General features: G+C 38.8%; 1 protein-coding gene across 1 annotated transcript; it reads left to right on the top strand.

The window, feature by feature from the left end:
* Nucleotides 1–9,613: 9,613 nt before the first annotated feature.
* On the top strand, nt 9,614–12,372 carry LOC118838329 (olfactory receptor 52B2-like). Its single transcript, XM_036745583.1, has 2 exons — nt 9,614–10,528; nt 12,346–12,372. Exons 1-2 carry the CDS (start codon nt 9,614–9,616, stop codon nt 12,370–12,372), a joined length of 942 nt encoding a protein of 313 aa, XP_036601478.1.
* The last annotated feature ends 5,013 nt before the right edge of the window (nt 12,373–17,385 follow it).

Raw genomic sequence — 17,385 nt, 5'->3', positions numbered from 1 at the left:
GAGAGAGGAGTGAGTTCTGGCTCCAGCTCCAGGGAGGTGGAGGCTGCAGGGGCAGTGGCTGCTTCAGGAGCTCTTGGTCCACAAATGGTAGGAGGATTGAGCAGCTGGTCAGAGGGGGATTTCAGGGTTTTCTTTTGCTGGCACTGAGGCAGCTTGCTTTGTTCATGTCATGTCCATGTCCATGCTTGGATCTGAATTACAGTCCTGGGTGATGGTCCTGGGGTGAGGAGGAGAGATGGCATCATGGGGCTTGTGGCTATGGAGGAAAGGCAATCCTTCTCACAGTTCCTAAGCAGAAAAGAGTGCTTGTGCTTACTCACAGACCAGAGCACAGGCCAGGAGAGGAGTAAATACCTCTCCTTTGATCATACAATCATGGAAAAAGTGAAAATTTACAAGTCCCTAGAAGTATCTCTGAAACAACTGCACAAAACCCCTGAAACTTGGGACAGTACACCTTCCACACTGGAAGGAGAATCTTAACTTAACAAAGAGTTAAAAAAAATCAAGTAGTTGTCTGGGAAAATGATCAAACAGTGGAAAAAACTCAAGACTATAGAATCTTACATTGGTGACAAAGAAGATCAAAACATACAACCAGAAGAAGACAACAAAGTCAAAGCTCTTACATCCAAAACCTCCAAGAAAAAAATATGAATTGGTTGCAGGCCATAGAAGAACTTAAAAAATTTTGAAAGTCACATAAGAGAAGTAGAGGAAAAAATGGGAAGAGAAATGAGAGTGATGCAAGAAAATCATGAAAAATGAGTCAAAAGCTTGCTAAAGGAGACCCAAAAAATACTGAAGAAAATAACACCTTAAAAACAGACTAACCCAAATGGCAAAAAAGAGATCCAAAAATCCAATGAGGAAAAGAATGCTTTAAAAAGCAGAATTGGTCAAATAGAAAAGGAGGTCCAAAAGCTCACTGAAGAAAATAATTTCTTTAAAGTTAGAATGGAAAAAAATGGCAGCTAATGACTCTATGAGAAATCAAGAAATTATAAAACAAAACTAAAAGAATGAAAAAATTGAAGAAAATGTGAAATATTCTCATTGGAAAAACAACTGACCTGGAAAATAGATCCAGGAGAGTTAATTTAAAAATTATTGGACTACCTGAAAGCCATGATTGAAAAAGGAGCCCAGATATAATCTTTCAAGAAATTATCAAGGAAAACTGCCCTGATATTCTAGAACCTGAGGGGAAAACAGAAATTGACAGAATCCACCGATCATTTCCTGAAAGAGATCCCAAAAGGAAAACTCCCAGCAATATTGTAGCCAAATTCCAGAGTTCCCAGGTCAAGGAGAAAATATCGCCAGCAGCCATAAAGAAACAGTTCAACTGCAGAAACAAAATCAAGTTTGGAGGGAATATATATTGCCAGAGGGCACAGGGTGAGTTGAATATGAAGGGATGGTATCTAAAAAATAAAATTAAGATGTGAGAGAGGAATGTACTGGGAAAAAGAGAAAAGGAGAGGTAGAATGGGGTAAGTTATCTCACAGAAAAGAAGCAATAAAAAAGCTTTTACATTGGAGGGGATGAGGGGGGTGGTGAGCAGGAACGTGTAAACCTTAGTCTCATCAGATTTGGCTTAAGGAGGGAATAACATGCACACTCAATTGGGTATGGAAATCTACCTTACCCTACAGGAAAGTAGGGGGGAAGGGGATAATAGGAGGAGGGGGGATGCTAGAAGGGAGGACAGATTGGGAGAGGGGATAATCAGAAGCAAACATTTTTGAGGAAGGACAGGGTCAAAGGAGAGAATAGAATAAAAGGGGGATGGAATAGGATGGAGGGAAATATAGTTAGTCTTTCACAACATGACTATTATGGAAGTGTTTTGCATAACTGCACATGTATAACCTATATCAAATTGTCTGCCTTCTCAACAAGCATGCATGAGCGGGGGAGAAGGGAGAAAATTTGGAGCTCAAAGTTTTAAAAACAAATCTTAAAAATTGCTTTTACATCTAACTGGGAAATAATATATATATATATAGGCAATTGGGTATAGAAATCTATCTTGCCCTACAGGAAAATAGAAGGGAAGGTGATAAAAGAAGGGGGTTATAGGGAGGGCAGAGTGGGGGAAGGGTAAACAGTATGCACATTCTCTTGAAGTGGGGGGTGGGAAGAGATGGGGAGAAAATTTGGAACTCAAAATCTTGTGGAACTGAATATTTAAAACTAAAAATAAATTAATTTTTAAAAGTTCATGGCATTCCCTCAGTTGAATGGCATTATGTCCAGGAGCAAACAACTTCTTCATCCCCCTCCTTCAGCATATGCAGTAAGGAGCACATTCCCAACCTCACCCAATCCTCAGTTTAGGCAAGTCTATAAAAAGAGTGGCAATACAAAGATAAATGCTACGTACCATTAAATTTTTAAGCTTAAGAATATATGACCCTCAACACAATTTAGTATTTATAGTACAGGATGGAGTAGGCAGTTAGGTGTTGAAATGGATAGAGTGCTGGGCCTGAATTCTGGAAAACTCATCTTCTGAGTTTAAATCTGTACTCATACACTTACTAGCTATGTGACTGTGGGTCAATCACTTAACCCTGTTTGCCTCAGTTTCTCATATGTAAAATGAGCTGGAGAAGAAAATGGCAAACCACTACAGTCTATTGGCTAAGAAAACCTCAAATGGGGTCAGGAAGAATCAGACTCAACTGAAAAGTGACTGAATAACAATAAAATGGAGTAGGCATGGTTAGTCAGCCATTGGTCTCAAAAATATTAGCTTTAGTAGTTTTTAGCAGACAACAAGCTCAATATGAGTCTACAGCAAAAAAAAAAAAAATAGCTAATGCAATCTTGAGATGCATTGATAGACAGTTTCCAGGAATAAGGAAGTGATACTCTGACTTTGTCCCCATTAGAAGATATCTGGGGTGGTAGTAATAGCTAAAATTGTATAGCACTTTAAATTCGCAAAGTGCTTTATATCTAATATCTCAGTTTATCCTGACAACTGCCCCAGGAGATAGATGCATTTTACAGATGAGAAGACTGAGGCAGACAGAGGTTGTTCAGGAGCTCGCAGAAAAAAAAAGTTCCTCCAACACACTTTTAAGTTTAATCTGCACCATTAACATTTTCTCCATCATTTTCTTAAGTCTAGATAATAAAAAACCAAACCACTAAATCAGGTTCTGATTTGTGGCAACACTCACACTGATCATTTAAGAATCAGCTAGTCCTCCAGCACAATTCTGCCTTCAGAGAAAGGCTGGATGACCAGGTGTTAGTTGTGCTGTAAAGAGATTCTTTTTTCACAGATGGCTTAAACTAGATGGGCACAGAGGGTTTTGTGTGTGTGTGTGTGTGTGTGTGTGTGTGTGTGTGTGTTTGTGTGTTATGCTGGGTTCAAGGAAGACTCAGGATATATGTATATGATAAAGTGCATGACACTACATGTGTATGTGGGAGACTCAAAGTATGCATGTATAACAGACTGGTATATATAATAGACTGCATATGTATATAAGAGACTCAAATAGTATGTATATGAGAAATCAGACATGAGTTTGAGTGTAAATGTGTGTGTGTTTGTGTGTGTATGAGAGTGGCCTGTTTGTGTAGAGAAGGGAGTCATTTGGCAAGGACAGGGTTTGTGTCTTTTCTGCTACCCATCACTAATCCTCAGCGGTAGGATTGAAAGAAGCAGAAAGTTTGAGGCCAATTTGACCTGAATAACATCAAGAGCTCTGCCACGCAGCTCAGGACCCCTGGGGAGGAGCAAGATAAATACTCCTTCTTTCCCAGGGACGTCTCTATTTGTGCACCTCGGTGCTCATGTTTATAAATACATTTGTCTCTGTGTGGCTGGGTCTCTGGGTCTTTATGTCCTTTCCAACCTCACATCAAGGAAAAGATTAGGTGAGTCTATAACTTTCCTGGATCATTTTTGAAAATGAAGACCTCCATAGTGTCTATGCTATTATTTCCATCAATCTATAACATCATTCCAGAATCAGAACTCCAGACCCTGTGCTGTTTAGATAGGCTTAGGAAAAGAAGTGATGGAGCTGAAGATCCTTAGGTTAGACTTCTAGACAAATTTTCAGAGAGTTAGGGGTATGAGACACAGGGACCTAGTGACAAAAGATAACCCAGGGTTAGTGGTAACTAAGAAGAGCAGAGATTTTTCTAGGTCTAGGCATATTTGATGTTTCTCTACCAAGAGAATGGGGAATGGTTGGGAGGCCTCCCAAAGTGTCCCCTGACCTAAAGATGTAGAGAGAAAAGCAGATCAAGTCTTTTTCCTTTCTGCCACCAAACATGTTCCCTCTGGGGCAGATCTTTGCCCCTAATCTACTAGAAGGGAGGAAGGATAGTTAATAGTTGGGGGAAAGGGGTTCAGGAGACCTGATATCTTGGCTCTCTCTTATTTCCTATAGGGGAAGTCCTGGACTCTTAGTTCACACTCAGAGGAGAGCACAAAAAGCAACTGGCCACCAGCATATTGACCCTAGTACCTCACAACCTGTGTCAGGAGGATTGGTTAGAGCTGTGTTCTGAAGTAGTGGGTTCCCTATCCCTGTAGGCATTCTAGTGGAGGCTGGATGACAACTTCTCAGACATGTTACAGATGGGATTCCTTAGACTGGTTGATCCACAAATTTCCTCCCAGTTCTGATGTTTTACAGTTCTAACACTTGAAAAGTTCAGTGATTTTGTCAGTGTTGGCCTGCCATCTGAGGCAGGTGGCACCCTTCCCCCCACTTCTTAGTAGGTGGTGTCATGAACTGCTCTGACCCCAACAAAGAAGTTCATGGTGACCAGCTTTATGGTGATAGTGGCCAATCAAGTGGCAGAGTGACTCCCGATTTAACTAGGTTTGTTCTTGGGTACTAGATACATAGTCTTGCCCTGGGCCTGTGCTTCAAGCACTTTCACTTGGTTAAACAGCCTTTGAGAGCTCCAAGTTGCTTTCATGCCACAGTAAGGCACCAGAGGAGGCTGCTAGAGAAAGCTGTTTCTAACACCATAGAGAAAGGCTACATTCACAAATGTCTTAAGTGACTATTAAATTTTTCTCTTTCTCTTTTTCTCTGAAAAGTTAGGAGGATTGTAGGTAATGGTTCATGAAAAGAAGAGAGAGAAGGCACTTGGATAGGCTGAACAGATGCAACTCAATGGGTCAAAATGATGACAAATTGCAAGGAAGTAAGGTTATAATAGATTTAATAAATTGCCCAAAATTATAACTTGAAGATTCATTCTGACTAGGCACTAAACACTAGTCATGATTATGCCAGAAGCTTCCAGAAGTCATCAAATTTATCCTTAACTCAACAATGAGAAAAAAGTAAAGAATACCAGTTATACCCAATAATGCTAGTTCCAGGATTTGTGAGATACTTTTAGCTAGGCAGTAATGTGGAAAATATGAATCAACAATAGGCCAATCCACGGTCGTTGATAGGCTTGGGGATTGGTAACTTGTGAGAACTGAGTAGTCTGAAGGCATTAATCTCAGCTCCCTGCTGTTTGGTACCTATTTAGAAAAACATAATTAGTCACATCATCCTCTGCTATGAAGGACAGCTTAGTTTGTACATAGTCATTTCTGGAAAATAAAAGGAGTAGATTAAGTAGTTTAAGAGAGTATTTTATGGCTGGTGAGAATGGTACTGCATTATACCGACATGTTTGTGTTGGTTTTTTATTTGTTTTCTCTAAATCAAAATGTATTACTATTTTTTATGTCATGGTCCCTTTCAGCAGTCTGATGAAATCTATGGACCCCTTCTTAAAATAATGTTTTTAAATGTATAAAATAAAATACACAGCATTACAAAGGAAAACTATTATATTGAAACAGTTTTTTAAAAAAGCATGTATTTAAAACCAAGTTCACAGATCCCAGGATAAGAACCCTTGTTCCAAACTGTGTATCAAATTTTAATTAAAATAGAGCAAGAGAAAATAGGAGAAAATGCTGAGATGGGGGGGAGGCAGCAGTCATAGAGAGGAAGGGGAAGACATTTGTGTAAATGACAAAGTTTACAGTGTAAAGATTCAGAGAGAAAATAGTCGCTGTTTTATCCTATCTTGTATAAAGCAGTCTAGGTAGGTAATGAGGGGGCTATAATTTCTTTCTGGTGTTTTTTTGCTAGACCAACCAACTTCATTATCAAATTGAAAAAATGTAGATTGTCTCACAATCCAATAAATACCTGACCAGGAATCTCCTCTCAAACATCCCTGATAAGTGATCATCAAACTTCAACCTGAAGACCTCAAATGACAAAAGTACTCACCACTGTTCAAGGTCCATTTCACTTTGGGACAGCTTTAATTTCCAAGAAGTATGTTCTTACCATGAACCTAAATCTGCCTTTATGAAACTTCCACCCAATGCCCCTTTCATGTAGTTCATAAGACCGTGGTATTAAGAGCAAATGAGGCTTTAGAAATAGTCTAGCCCAGTGGTTCTCAACATTTCTGGCCTCAGGTCTCCTTTAAATTCTTAAAAATTATTGAGAACTTCAAAGAGCTTTCATGTATATGGATCATATCTATCAATATTTATTGTAATAGAAATTAAAACTGAAATTAAAAAAGTCCTACATTTTCTTTTTTATTTACTATTTTATTTTTCTCCAGTTACATGTAAAATTTTTAACATTTGTTTTTAAAACTTTGAGTCCCAAATTCTCTCCCTTCCTCCCCCTATCCTCCATTGAGAAGGCAAGCAATTCAGTATAGGTTATACATGATATGCAAAACATTTCCATAGTAGTCATGTTGCGAAAGAAAACATAGTACTCAAAAACTCAGAACTCATAAAGCTAAAAAAAATAAAGTAAAAAAAAGTATGCCTTAATCTGTATTCAGACACCATCAGTTCTTTTTCTGGGGATGGATAGCATTTTTCATCGTATGTCCTTCAGAGTTGTCTTGGATCATTGTATTGTTGTTACTTTGTACACAGTACATTTCACTTTGCATTAGCACTTATATAAGAGCAAGGTTTTTCTGAGAGCATTCTTCTCATCATTTCTTATAGTACAACAGTATTCCAACTTGTGCAGCCATTCCCCAATTGATGGGCATTCCCTCAACGTCTAATTTTTTGCCCCCAGAAAAGAGCTTCTGTAAATATTTTTGTATATCTAGGTCCCTTTCCTTTTTGATTTTTACCTCTTTTGGGATCTAGACCTAGTGGTGGTATTGCTAAGTCAAAGGGTATTCATGGTTTTATAGCCCCCTTGTGCATAGTTCAAAATTGCATTACAGAATGGTTGAATTGGTTTGCAACTCCACCAACAGTGCATTAATGTCTCATTTTTTCCCACATCCTCTCCAACATCTGTCATTTACCTTTTCTGTCCTATTAGCCACTCTAATAGGTATGAGATAGTACCTCAGAACTGTTTTAATTTGCATTTCTCCAATCAATAATGAGTTAGAGTATTTTTATATGATATATAGATAGCTCTGATTACTTCATCTGAAAACTGATTATATATTTGCTCATTTATCAGTCAAGAAATGGCTCCTATTTTTATGAATTTGACTCAGTTATCCATATGTTTGAGATATGAGACCTCTATCAGAGAAACTTGCTTCAATTTTTTTCACAGTTACTATTGCTAACTGTATTTCCTTCCATCCTCCCCACCCCATTTATTCTATTCTCTCTCTCCTTTCACCCTGTCCCTCCTCAAAACTGTTTTGCATCTGACAACCCCTTCCCCGAGTCTGCCCTCCCTTCTATCACCCCCCTTCTTCTCTTATTTCCTTCCATTCCTACTTTCCTGTCAGTTAAGATAAATTTCTATACCCAATGGAATATGTATGTTATTCCCTCTTTGAGTCAATTCTGATGAGAGTAAGGTTCACTCACTGCTCCCGCTCTCCTCTGCTGTGAAAGCTTTTTTGCCTCTTTTATGTGAGATAATTTACCCCATTCTACTTTTCCCTTTCTCTTTTTTTCTGTATATTCCTCTCTCACCCCTTAATTTTATTTTTTAGATATCATACCTTCATATTCAACTCACACCTGTACTCTCTGTCTATATGTGTATGTGTGTGTGTGTATATATATATATATAATGTATATATATGTATACATATATATATGTAACTACCTTAATAATGAGAAAGATCTTATGCGTTACAAGTATCATCTTCTCATCTAGGAATGTAAACAGTTTAACCTTATTAAGTCCCTTATGATTTCCCTTTTCTGTTTACCTTTGTATGTTTGTCTTAAGTCTTGTATTTGAAAGTCAAATTTTCTATTCAGCTCTGGTCTTTTCATCAAGAATGCTTGAAAGTCCTCTCTCTCATTGAATGTCTATTCCCCACCGCTACCGTGACATATTTATTAATCTATTTTAAAATAATAAAATCATTACATGTTAACATAAAGAACATTTTTAATAAAAATAACTACTTTTACAAAGCAAAAAAAAATAATAAGAATAGCATTGTCTTACCTACTTTTGCAAATCTCTTTAATATTGGCTTAATAGAAGGCAGCCAAATTCACATACCTGCTTCAGGATTCAATCTGTTGCAAAATGTTGTTTTGGTTCAAATACATTGAGGAAATACAGCTTCACACAGATATGTAGTTGGAAAAGGGAAGATTATTTCAATAGGTAAATAATATTTTAGTATTACTATGCATGCAAATAGCTTTCACCTTGAGAACCCCCTGAAAGCATTTAGACCACAGACTCTGTACTTTGAGAACTTCTAGACTAACCTGGCTTACCTATTTTACAGATGAACAAACTGAGGCCTGAGAAGTGAAAAAACTTAGGGCCAAAGAAAAACAAGTCTAATCCATGCATCAGGCCCTGAAATACTAGAAGACAGCTTTTTCTTTTCCAAACTAAATCTCCCCAGTCCCTTTGGTGTTTTGGTCATATGGCATGTTCTCTAGTTCTCTTATCAAATCTCCTGGCCTGCATCTCTCCCTTGCTTCTGGCTCAGGAAATTCCTAGACCTTTTCAAAGTGCAGATTAGGTGCTGTCTCCTATAGGAAATTTTCCCCATTCTCCACAGTTGTCAGTGTTCTCTTCTCCCTCTCTACTCTAAGTAAAAAAATCACTTTTCACTTACTGTGTTTGTCTTTCATACGTTCATATGTGTGTTGATGTTCAGTCATTTCAGTGTTGTGACCCCATTTTAAGGTTTTCTTGGCAAAGATCCTAGAATGGTTTGTCATTTCCTTCTCCAGTTCTTTGATAGTTGAGGAACTGAGGCAAACAGGGTTAAGTGACTTGTCCAGGGTTGCACAGCTAGTAAGTGTCTGAGGCTAGATTTGAACTCATGAAGATGACACTTCCCGATTGCAAGTTCAGTACTCTATCCACTGCTCCACCTAGCTGCCCTCTTATTTATGTACATGATGCAATATCACCCACTCATTTTCAGTAGAATAACCTCCTAGAGGAATCCTTTGATTTTCATTTTTATATTACCCATCTCTTAGAACAATACATTATACACACTGTAGGTGCTTGGTAATTTCATGTTTCATTGAATTTAATTGAATTCCTCCCTATCACCCTCTCTATAGGTGGTGACCAAAGCAGTTTAAAAGTTGCAGAGTAGAACCTGATCTCTACCATGTTGCCAGCTAACAACTCCAAATTTCACCCAACCTCCTTCATTCTACTGGGAATCCCAGGCCTTGAAACTAATCACCTCTGGCTCTCATTTCCCTTCATTATGATGTACACCACAGCCATGGGTGGCAATATTCTCCTTCTTTGGGTCATCATCTCAGAGCAGAGCCTTCATGAACCTATGTACATCCTCCTCTCTCTTCTTGCCATCACAGACCTCATCCTCTCTACCACCACTGTGCCCAAGGCCCTAGCCATCTTCTGGTTTCAAGCTCATGACATTCCCTTCCCTGCCTGTCTCACCCAAGTCTTTTTCATCCACTTTGTCTCAGCCCTGGAGTCAGCCACATTGCTTTCTATGGCATTTGATCGTTATGTGGCCATCTGTGACCCTCTGCGCTATGCGTCTGTCCTCACCTACAAGGTCCTTGGCAGGATGGGACTGGCTGGTTTTGCTAGAGCTTTCTCCACTGTTGCAACCCTTGTCTTTCTCCTCCACCGGCTGCCCTACTGTGGTCATCATAGAGTACCCCACACATATTGTGAACACATGGGTGTGGCCCGGTTGGCGTGTGGGGACATCCGTGTCAACATCATCTATGGTCTTTGTGCGGCCCTTTCAACGTTGGGCATTGATGCAATTCTCATTGTTGTCTCCTACGTTCTCATCCTCCGTGCTGTCTTTCGCCTGCCATCCCAAGGTGCACGCCATAAGGCTCTTGGCACTTGTGGTGCCCATGTCTGTGTGATCCTCATGTTTTATACACCTGCCTTTTTCTCCTTCCTCACCCACCGCTTTGGCCGGGGTATTATCCCCCGCCATATTCACATCCTTCTAGCCAATCTGTATGTAGTGGTACCACCCATGCTCAACCCCATTGTCTATGCAGTTAGGATGAAGCAAATCCGGGACAAGGTTATACAGAGTTTCAGAAGGATGGGGAAAGGAGGTCACTGAGAGGGAGGGGTGAGTAGCAGAAAGGATATGAACAAAGAACATGTGATATGAACAAAGAACAAATTAAGTCCCTTGCATCTTTCAGCCACTGGATCCCAAGATCCAACAATTGAAAGCTAGAGGTCTTCTACTTTACCTCAAAAGAAGTCTTCTACTTCTAGGACAACAGATATGGAAACCCAATCCTCTCTTTTTCCAGATGGAGAGGTCCCAGAAAAGAGGATTGATTTTCCCAAGATCTCACAGGTGGTAAACTGCAGAGCTTGGTTTCAATCCAAGGTTTTATAATTCCAACCTCCAGTGTGGTTGATATTTCTTCTTTTGGAACTTATATTCTGTCCAAATGAATCTGGTTCAAAATTCTGCTTTTGGGAAGGGAGTAGATTTCTTTAAAACAGGCATTCTTAACCTTGTGTTTGTGAACTTGTTTTTGTAATATTTTCATACCTGCATTTCAATATAAATGGTTTCTTGCATAATCCTAGGCATTTTATTTTAGGTATTCAAAAATATTATTCTGAGAAGGGGTCTATAAATGCTGCATCAGGCTTCCAAAGAGTTCAATGACACTAAAAGTTTAAGAATTTTTGCTTTTAAAAAGTCAGAAGCAGATTTGTATGTGAGGTGGAAGCTGCTACGGTTTTGATTAAGAAGAACATTTAAGGATTTTTATTTTAAACCCAAGGTAAACACCACTTAGCCAAGCTGGCGAAACCTCAGGGAAACTCTTTTGTGAGTGGAAAAATCAATTCACTCCTGAGCATTCCTACTTTGAATACAAAGAAATACAGATCGCAAAGATGGTCTTTTTCTCTGCCCTGCCATGTGGGAAATAGATATATTAATATATTGTTATTGCACTTGGATGTTTCCTTGATATTTGAGTGGATCAGTGATCCCACTGGCATGAGTCTTTTATCCATGTGATTCCAACCCATAACATTCAGGATTTTTCATCCTTTTCTTTCTGTCTTCTAGTAAATCCTCTACCAAATGTCCTGGGGGCTTTCCTGAGGGTTCTTGACATTACGCATTGCATGTATTTGTCTTATATATTATATGTGTATCTATTAGTCACCTATTTGACTATAAGTTCTATAAGAGCAGAGTACTTGAGTTATCTAAAATTTTGTCTCTCTGAGTGCTGGTGGTGCCCAGCCCATTGTCAATGCTAAATAAGTGTTGAATTTGTTCTTGGGTATATTAGAGCTGGGGAGAGAGAGCTGGACACTTGGGGGAGTGTAGTCTGTTCTTGGAATGGAGGTTTCTTTTGATGGATAAAGGAGATCAATGATTCCAGAAGAAAAGTAACCTTCAATGGCTATTGTTGCCAAATTAGTCTGATGTTCTAAAGAACCAGAGACAAAGATACAGCCAGATCTATAGCCAAGAATATGTTTGTGAAGGGTTGCTGATGCCACTAAGGGCTCCCAGTGAGTTGGAACTATTCAAAATTATTTAAAGAGCAGCTAGGTGGCACAGTGGGATAGAGATGGCAAATGTACCTGGAATTAGGAATACTCATCTTCCTAAGTTCAAATCTGGCCTTGGACACTTACTAGCTGCGTGACCCTGGGCCAGCCACTAAAAAACCCCATTTGCCTCAGTTCCTAATCTGTCAAATGAGAAGGAAATAGCAAACTACTCCAGTATTTTTGCCAAGAAAACCCCAAATGGGGGCACAAAAGTGAAACATGACTGAACAACAGCAAAACTTATTTCAAACACACACACAAACTCACAAACAGACACACACACTCCATAACATAGAGAAGATCAAAAAGTTATTGAGAAAAGTTTAAGTTCATAGAGAAAGATGCCAAGTTCTATTTGTATTTCTTTAGATCTTACTTAAAATTGTGTTGTGGATTCAAATACAGTAATTAGAGACAAATAATTTTTATAGTTGGTCAACAAGCATTACATGCTTACTGTGTGCCAGGCTCTGTCCTAATTGCTGGAGATATAAAGATAAGCAAAAACAGTTATCTCTTCACTTAAAGGGCTCACGTTCTAATAAGGGAGACAATGTAGAAACAATTATGTACATATAAGATATAAACAGGGTAAATTTGAGATAATTTCAGAGAAAAAGAATATTAGTGGGGATGAGGGGGGCATTAGAAGAGAGCACCCCCAGAAGGCAGGATTTGAACTGAGACATGAAGGAAGACAGAAGGAGGAATTGAGAAAGGAGAACATTCCAGGCATGCATGGAAGACAGCCAGTGAAAAGTCATGGAGTCAGGTGACTGGACAGAGAGTGTTGTGTCTGAAGATCATATCAAGCTGGCCATCGTCAATGTCTGGTAGAGTACCAGGAAGGGAATGAAGAACACTGGAAAGATAGGAAGGGGCCAGATTATGAAGGACTTTAAAAAGCAAACAGAGGACTCTGTATTTGATCCTAGAGGGAATAGGAAGAAACTGAAGTTTCTTACAGGGGAAGGAGTAAGGTGGAGACATGGTCAGACATTCATTTTAGAAAGATTACTTTGACAGCTGAGTGGAGGATGGACTGGAGTGGGGTGAGACTTGAGGCAGGAAAACCCACCAGCAGACTCTTGCAATAGTACAGTCTTGAGGAGAGGATCTTGCACCAGGATGGTAGCTGTGTCAGTGGAGAGGACAAATGTACAAGAAATGTTGCAAAGGGGAAGATAAGACTTGACAACAGATTGAATAGTTATATTCTATGCATTGAAGAAAGAATTCTGCTTAAGATCTCAAGAATGAATAGAAATGCTTAGATGTCCTCTGTGTCAATCAATGAACAATTAAGCATTGAGTATTGTCTATGTATAAGACACTGGGATTTGCAACTACAAAGCCTTAGGGACAGCTTGGCTGTTCAGACCTGTAGTAATGGTTCAGAAGCCTGTCCCTAATAGCAGCTCACCTGAATGGCTGGCAGGCCCTGTATACCTGAGGAAAACCAATAGACTTCTGCATACAAAGCTACAGAGTTTGTTCTTTTATCATATCGGCAATGAGGTGCCACAGAAGGTTTGTGAGCAGGGCATTAGCATGGTTGAACCTGAATTAGGGAGATTTTGAGAGACAAGGCAGAGAGACCCAGTTAGGAGGCTGTTATAATGCTCCAAGGTTCATCTACCCTCAAATACACATGTTATGATACTTGGGCAGCTGGGTAGCTCAGTAGAGTGTCCAGCCTGGAGTCAGGAAGACTCATCATCCTGAATTCAAATCTGGGCTCAGACACTCGTGAGCCATGTGACCCTGGGCAATTCATTTAACCCTGTTTGCCTCAGTTTCCTCATCTGTAAGATGAAGTGGAGAATGAAATGGCAAACCCCTCTAGTATCTTTGCCAAGAAAACCCCAAATGGGGTCATGATGAGTAGGACACAACTGAAAAAAAAAACAACTCAACAACAAAAACAATACTTACATTCACTCACATAAAACAACTCTAAGTTTCACATGCAGTCAGTTATAAAGAAAATCACTCAGTCATATAATGACAGCATCTTGACAGCTGAGTGGCAAAGTAGAGAGAGTACTGGTTTTGGAGTCAGAAAGTCCTGAGTTCAAATCCAGCCTTAGATATTTAGTAGATGTGTGACCCTGGAAAGTCACTTAACTTTATTGCCCCTCAGTTTCCTCATTCGCAGAGTAAAGATAATATCAACAGAAGATTGTTGTGAATATAAAATGAGATATTTGTAAAGCACTTTATACACCTTAAAGTACTATGTAAATGTTAGCTATTATTATTATATTAAAGTATTGTTATTATTATCTCGTAGTTGATAGGAACATCTGAAGTCATTTAATCCAACCCATATTCTATACTCCTCAATGCTCCCAACAAGTAGCCATTACATCATTGCTTGGAGACCATACTATAGCTGGACTGCAGCAGTTATTATAAGGTTTTTCTTGTACCAAGCCTAAATGTGTTTCTCTGCAATTTCCACTGATTGCTCCTACCCTTTCCTTCTCTCATTCTTCCCTTCTCCCTCTCCCCTTCCCCCAAATGTGTTGTTGATGTTTGGTCATTTCCATTATGTCTGACTCTCTGACCCGATTTGGGGTTTTCTTGGCAGAGATATTGAAGTGGTTTGCTATTTCCTTCCCCAGCTCATTTGACAGACAAGGAAACTGAGGCAAACAGGGTAGTGAGTTGCTCAGGGTCACAAGCTAGTAAGTGTCTGAGACCAGATTTGAACTCAGGAAGATGAGACTTCCTGACTCCTGTCCCAGCACTCTATCCACAAAGCACCGCAAACACACTGGTACGCATGAGCTCATACACAAAGGTTAAATCACAAACATTCAGAGAATCACAGTTAGAAGGGACCTCAGGATTCATCAAGCCCAATCTCCCTTCCAGTAGGAGACTTCCTCCTACAGCCTCCTGGAAAGGGAATCACTCAGATTCTGATTAAAAGACTCCAAACTGATGGCTTGGAGCTCACTACTTACCAAGGCAGTCCTTTCCATTTTCAGATGGCTCTGATATCAGAAAGTTCTCCTATCATGTTGTTGGCTCATGTTGAACTCTTACTCTATTAAAACACACAGATCTTTCTGAGATGAATTGCTCTTTACCTGGAGCCTTTTAACAAATGTTTGTGCTCATAGTAAAAAGCCAGAGTCCAGGGGAATGGCCCATGAGAATGTTTCCTTTAGCGTGCCATCGAACCCAGATCATCTTGTAGGCCTATGCTTGTGCTACCACCATCCCAGGGTTATTGTGAGCAAAGGGCTTTGTTAATTTTAAATAACTAAATAAACACAAGGTATTATTATAATTCTATGATTTTATTATTAAAAGAACTAGAGAAAATCTTCCAGAATGTTTTATTTATCAACTGTGGAGAATTTGTGTCAGGGCATAGACAAGAGTCTCATTAGATGAGACAGCATGAATGGAGTGTCTTACACCTAGTAGATCCCCAAACCACTGGAGGAAAAGTTCTCAAATTTTATGGCCTCAGGACCCCTTTATACTGAAAAATGACTGTGGGTTTATGTGGGTTATAACTAGAAGTATGTTGGTAAATGTTTAACAGCTGACTCTCAAAAAAAAAAAAGAAAAAGTATTCCTGGAACACTTTTAAGTTCAATCTGTGTTATTAATATTTTATCCATCACTTTTTTCAGTATAGACAATCAACAAAATAATGAATCAAGTCCTAATGTATAGTGTTTGTTGAATTCCAAGATGTAAATGCTTGCACTGAAAATTTGATGTACTCAGTTGGAGTTGGTTCCAGCATACCCAATTATCTATATTTACAATGTTAGAAAGAAAAACATATATTTACTTATTTTTTCATGTTAGTCATTTTAAAAAAGACACAGACCAAAAGGGAAAAAACCATAAAAAATGAAGAAAGTTAAAAATTCTATGCTTAGATCTGCATTCAGACTTCATCAGTTCTTTCTCGGCAGGTGGATAGCATTTTTTATCACGAGTCCTTCAGAATTTTCTTGGCTCATAGTATTGCTGATAACAGCTAAGTCATTCACAATTGATTAACATATGATATTGATATTATTGTATACAATGTTCTCCCTGGTTCTACTCCCTTCACTTTACATCAGTTTGTGTAAGTCTTTCCAAGTTTTTCTCAAATCATTCTGCTCATCATTTCTTATAGCATAGTAGTATTCCCTTACAATCATATAACACAACTCATCCAGCCATTCCCCAACTGATGGGCATCCCACCACAAAAAGAGCTGCTATAAGTATTTTTTTTGTACAAACAGGTCCTTGAAAACATATATTTAAAAATATTTAGTGATTCATAACATAATGATAATAAACCCGTTATCTAGTAACAAACAACATTTTTATGACAATTATATTTTCCAAAATGTTTAGAAAGAGTAGCATTTTAAAATGTTTTTGAAAATCTCTTTAATGTCTGGCTTAGAAGAAAACTGACTTTTCCTATGTGCTTCTCCACTCAGTGTATTGTGATGTATTGTTTTGGATAAAGTGTATAATGAAAATATGGCCTTACTCAGATATGTATCTGGAAAAGGGAGTATTTTAATAGATAAATAACATCTTAGTATTATTTTTAAAATATTTTCGACTTTGCAGATGCCCTACAAGGGGATCAGGGACCCCCAATCACCCTTGGGTCACATTTTAGAACCACTGTACTAAAGTACTGAAGAATTAATATAAGTCTAGAATCCTAGGACTTGGAGCTGTATGCACCCTTAGATAATGCCTGGTTCAATCCTTTCATTTTGTAGATGAGAAAAATCTACTATAAGTATGCAGTGGTATAACAAAGAGGGACTAAAAGATCGAGGGGATGGCTCAGTATAAGGCCTAGAGAAGGAGATACCATACAAAGCGATGACAGAATAGAAAAGGGAAATGATATAATCAGACCAGGAAGTGATTTTTGCTAACATTTGGCCTGGTCAGATCACAGCAGGAGTATTGTGTGCAATTTTGGATGGACAGATAGGTAGATAGATGGATAGATAGACAGACAGACAGAAGAGAGAGAGAGAAGAGAGGGAGAGGGGAGGTGGGAGGGGAGAGAGAGGGAGGGAGAAACGAGGGAAAGAGAGACAGAGAGACAGAGACATATTCTGTTGGAGCTGGCTTCAGGACACCTAATTATCTATATTTGCCATATTAGTAATGAAAATATATATTTATTTTCTGATATTAGTCATTTTGTAAAAGAAGACACACACCAAAAGGAAAAAAAAACATAAAAAATGAAGAAAGTGAAAAATAGTATGCTTTGATCTACATTCAGACTTCATCAGTTCTTACTCTGTGTCCCCTGCATGCCAGTCTTGAAAGGATTACAGAA

Source organism: Trichosurus vulpecula, chromosome 2 (genome assembly GCF_011100635.1).
Source record: "Trichosurus vulpecula isolate mTriVul1 chromosome 2, mTriVul1.pri, whole genome shotgun sequence".
Classification (NCBI taxonomy): Eukaryota; Metazoa; Chordata; class Mammalia; order Diprotodontia; family Phalangeridae; genus Trichosurus; species Trichosurus vulpecula.
Note: the sequence above shows the minus strand (reverse complement) of the source record. Positions and strands in the feature narration are given on the sequence as shown.

Coding starts and splice junctions, on each gene's coding strand:
- LOC118838329 (XM_036745583.1), top strand. CDS start 9,614: ATGTTGCCAGCTAACAACTCCAAATTTCACCCAACCTCCTTCATTCTA. Junction 10,529..12,345: donor TGAAGCAAATCCGGGACAAG/GTTATACAGAGT, acceptor AACATAGAGAAG/ATCAAAAAGTTATTGAGAAA.